Raw genomic sequence first — 5,000 nt, 5'->3', positions numbered from 1 at the left:
AATACCAGAGAGAGAGAGACACTTTCAGAGACAGAACGACTTCAGAAGATGAGAAAGGCTCTAGACATGACAGCGCTTGTTTGAGGATCAAATCTGATGGTTAGGGAAAACGATTCGAAAATCCCTTTTTGATTCGAGGAGAAACATTCAAACGTGAATCCATCCGAGCAGCACTGATGACATCTTAACTAGCGCTGCTAAAGCTACATTATTCAGGACAGAAATCCAGCCGAACTATGTGTAAAAGAGAAAGAGGAAACAGTCGCAGCTACAGTTTCCAACAAACACGCCTCACATTGCCTATAGAAAGAAAATCATAAATTAGATCCTTTTAAAATCGTAAACGTTTCACCCGGACAGAAATACGGTTTAATGGAGAGAGAATTAAGTGCTTATTTCTCTCAAGAAAAAGAAACAGTTATCTATGAGGCAAAAATAATGTCTGTTTCCAAACAAGTTTCAAACACTTCCACCAATCAATCAAAAAGATAGTCCCGCCTCAAACTGAACGTGATTGGTTGAGTCAGAAGCGAACGTCGTGTCACTCAAACTAACTGAAAGTGACTCTGAACATAATACTGAACGAATGGATTTACTCTGAAACAGTTTTAACTCAGAAATCTCATATTCTGAATTTCACACTCAAGAGATAAAAGACAGACAGATATTAAATGTGTTTACATGCACAAGACTAATACTTAAACTGTATTGTTAATTAATAGCTTTGTTTTTCATGTAAATGCAATCAGTTTATTCAATATGCTTGTCTGGTAAAAAATATGAATAATATGTAATTGTATATTATTATTTTTTATATATATATATATATATATATATAATAAGTAATATAAACATACATAATTAATTATAATAAAATATTTTCTTCTGCTTGCCTTGTAGATTTTCACTGGCCCCACAACAAAGAATGATAATAAGTTCTTTTTATATTTAAAAAAAAAAAATGCATTGATATACTTGCAGGAAAACAACATGGAATAAAACATAAGTAGTTTATTTATAATTATTGTCTAACTCTAAACAATGTCTCCAAGTCATTCTCACAATCCATAGACAATGTCGAACTCACTGTCAGAAGATTGATGCATGCATGTACTGTAATGTACTGTAAACCTTAAAGCAGGTTTTCACAGCGAGTCGATCTGAACGGTGGTGTGTTTGAGTAACAGCGGCTGAATTAGGGTCGATGGCTGTGTGTCAGAGAGTTGTGTCAGTGCTGACCCTTACTGGCCCCATCAGGCCCCCGCAGCACGGTGCACTCCTCTATCTGTCCGAACGCCTCGAACAACCGCCGCACATCTTCTTCACACTGCTGCTTCCCCAGCATGCCCACAAACAGCTTCCGGTCTTCTGAGAGAGAGAGAGAGACAGAGAGAGAGAGAGAGAGAGAGAGAGAGAGAGATCACCTCACATCCACTCATGAACATAGATTTCATGAAGAGCCAGTGAGATCTGAGAAGTCACACAGACACTGCAAAAAAAATAAATAAAAAAAAATAATTCTAACTCGGGAAAAACTGTAATAGACCAGACATGATTTTAGTCTGAGACTAGGTTTAAAGGGATAGTTCACCCAAAATGCCATCTTGGGTGTGTATGACTTTTTTCTTCCAGATTAATCCAATTGGAGTTATACATGTCTGTATTTGACTCTTCCAAGCTTTATAATGGCTGTGAATGGGTTTTGGGATTTTGAAGCACAAAAAAGTGTGTGCATCCATCATAAAAATGGCTCCAAACGGCTCCAGGGTGTTAATTAAGGTCTGAAGCAAAACAATGCGTATGTTTAAAAAAAGTTTCAAATTAAAACATCTGTAAACTGTAATATCTAGCTTCCGCTAACTTTCACACAGTTAACATGGGACATAGTGTAAGCTCTCGTGAGAAGAGACGAATCAGGAAGCGCAGCAGAGAGAGCAAAACGAAACACCGGTCACGAATTAAAAGAACAAAACGAGGATTTGTAAATAAAGCCAAGAGGAGACTGGTTTTCCTTTGCTCCAAACAAAACTTGGTTCCCACGAGGCTAGTTAGAAGAAGATAGAGATCACAGTTTATAAAGTTTGAAATACAGATATTTTTCCCGAATACATTGATTCACTTCAGAAGGCCTTTATTAACCCCCGGAGCCTTTTTATGATGGATGGACACACGTTATTGGACTTCTGTTGGACTATTGAAAAATAACACCCTTTCACTGCCATTATAAAGCTTGGAAGAGCAAGGACGTATTTAAATCTGAAAGAAGAAAGTCATATATACAGTCTATATAGTATATATAGTCATATATACAGTCTATACAGTCTATACTGTATACCTAGGATGGCTTGAGGATGAGTTAATCATGGGGCGATTACACTTTTTGCGTGAACTATCCCTTTAAACCATTGAAAGGAAAACGCTTATATAAGTGGCAGATATCTTTTTTATGCATCTTATAAATTTTTATCAAAAAACAAAAAAACAGACCTCATATTTAAAGTCATTTCTCTCCTCAAGTAAATGCATCTTGGTTTTAAAATGTGTAGGCATTCGTTCTGGTAAAGACCAACAATATACAAAAATAGGACTGCATTATATTCTGCAACATCTTGACAGACCTGGGACTTAAGTTCGGCCTTCAATACCATCACACCTGACCTTCTCTCAGAATAAACGACCCAGCTCTCTGTACACACTCGAATCTGTCAGTGGATCACCAGCCTCCTGTCAGACAGACAACAGCTAGTGAGGCTAGCTAGAAGAGAATAGCACCGGCGCCCCTCAGGGTTCTGTGCTCTCTCCACTGCTCTTTCCCTGTATACGAATGAATGCACTGCAAAAAAATCCTCTGTCAAGCTCCTGAAATTTGCAGATGACACTATCACCATCGGCTTCATACACAACGGAGACGAGCGCTACGAAGCACAGAAAAGCCAGGCACAAGAATGTTTTTTTTAATGCATTTTTTCATGAGAAATCACTCATTCTCGATTTTTATCTCGATTTTATGCCTGAGATTCTCTATACAAGTACATTATTGACTGGTTTTCCCGTGATGTGAGCTTCATTCGCTCAGCTCAACACACACCGGTATTCCCGCATTCATCAGTTCTCCCTCAGCGCTTCATCTCTTCTGCCTGACAGCTTGTATTCCCTCCACATCCAGTCTTACATAAGCTGTTTTAATAGAGCGTTGCACTGGTGTGACCCCAGACTCATCATCTGTCTTCTGTACTGTACCAGAGCTTTACATTATGCATACGAGCCCTCAGAGAGCTGCGGGACACGACGCTCATCCTGAAAAGAAGAGATCAGAGACCACAGCAAACTCACTCCTCACAAGACAACTGAGATACGGCTGAGATACGGCTGAGATCTGGCTGAGATACGGCTGAGATACGGCTGAGATACGGCTGAGCAATATGCAATTTCATATGCCAAGGTCTTAGCCAATGTATATAGAGAAGTCTTAAAGGTACAGTATACAGCCTGTGTGATTGTAAAGATCAGAAGGATCAGAAGATTATGACTGTAATGATGCACTAATATTGAAAGCGGACGTCAAGGAAAGAATAAAAGTTTAATAGAGCATCAGTGTCAGCTGTGTTACATCATGAATGCATGAATATTATAATATGTTCACTGTAAAGCCTGTCTGTCTCTTGATCAGGGGTCACTCGAGCGCCCCATGTCAGCTTTACAAGCCTAATTAACCAGCCATAAGAGCAATAATGACTGTTTCCGACATGTTAGTCTATGCTGAAAAAAATGAAATTAGCCACAGAGGATGCAGGAAGTTCCTGGAGCGATCCTCAGGGATGGATGGGAGAGAAATTGAATTTACAGTCCTTTATCTTTTCATTCCCAGACCTATGAGTTATAAATTCACCATCTCGGCGTCTGTGGCGCTCAAGCTCACGTACAGGAGACGGATCACTATTAATTAGCGTTCATGACTGACCTGAGCTGCACTTTAGAGACGCTCGACTGCAAAGTGCAGCGTAATAACCGTCTCATAGAGGCTTTCAGAGACGCGGACGCTGATCTCAGACGCTCTGATGTCATTCATCAGAGACACACACACACACACACACTTCAGGTGCACTCACTTCTACTAAAATGAAAACATGGACTGTAGATACTATGTGCAGCATCTGTTCTGTATCACAGAAAATACTATGACTTGCAAAAACATACAAAATGATGCACTCATATTGTCTTTGTTAAATCAGTTATTAAAGCACTTGTTAAAGGAGTTTTGCTTTATTGCAAAAATCATGATCACAGTTTATTATTATTATTATTATTATTATTATTTCCTTAAAATAAATAAAAGCTGAGTATAATAGTTTGAGCGCTGTTGTTAATGATAACCAATGAGACGGCTTCCTATAGTTTACAGCATTATTATTATTATTATTGTTTCGAGAGATTATTTTTCCTTAAGAAAAACTGACATGTAGCCTACCTGAAATATTTACAAATGAACCAATATAGAATACAATTGTGTAATTTAATTTAATTTAATTTAATTTAATTTAATTTAATTTTATTTTATTTTATTTTATTTTATTTTATATATAAAAAAAAAAAATAGTATCAGTGCATCCATAATAAAATTTATTGTATCCACAATCACAACTGAAAATTACTAAACATTTAAGGAGGGATGAAAGGAAAAGTGATTGATTTCTAACACAAAAAAGAACGTTCTTTCGATCTTTTTTCATAATCATTGGAAGATAAAACTGTAATCGAGTCCTAACAATAGTCTCATATTAACATTTAAGACTTGTGGCTCAATTTAAATAAAATATTTGAATGTTTATTGTGGTGTAAACGCACCACAACAGTTCACAGTATGAAAACTATCACAAAATCCTCTCAATTTAAGTCACATGATAATATAAGCCCCTGTGATTGGCTGATTATGGTGATTAGTAGATAATAAAGGCAAGTGATGTTCATAGCTGGTGTGCAAATTTGTTCTGAATGCATCA

General features: G+C 37.3%; 1 protein-coding gene across 9 annotated transcripts in view; it reads right to left on the bottom strand.

Moving 5' to 3' along the window:
* The window catches only part of LOC127934519 (CUGBP Elav-like family member 4), a 55,208-nt gene that overhangs the window by 14,919 nt on the left and 35,289 nt on the right, over positions 1 to 5,000 (bottom strand). For 7 of the 9 annotated variants that reach the window (XM_052531953.1, XM_052531954.1, XM_052531957.1 and 4 more), the window contains exon 4: positions 1,240 to 1,368. In XM_052531953.1, coding sequence (XP_052387913.1) covers positions 1,240 to 1,368 — 129 coding nt within the window. The remainder of the gene's footprint in view (positions 1 to 1,239; positions 1,369 to 5,000) is intronic. The other 2 variants (XM_052531958.1, XM_052531960.1) reach the window with 1 other exon arrangement.

The sequence above is a fragment of the Carassius gibelio genome, chromosome A18 (genome assembly GCF_023724105.1).
Source record: "Carassius gibelio isolate Cgi1373 ecotype wild population from Czech Republic chromosome A18, carGib1.2-hapl.c, whole genome shotgun sequence".
NCBI lineage: Eukaryota > Metazoa > Chordata > Actinopteri > Cypriniformes > Cyprinidae > Carassius > Carassius gibelio.
The sequence above is the reverse complement of the archived record's forward strand: the minus strand, read 5'-3'. Positions and strand labels throughout refer to the sequence as shown.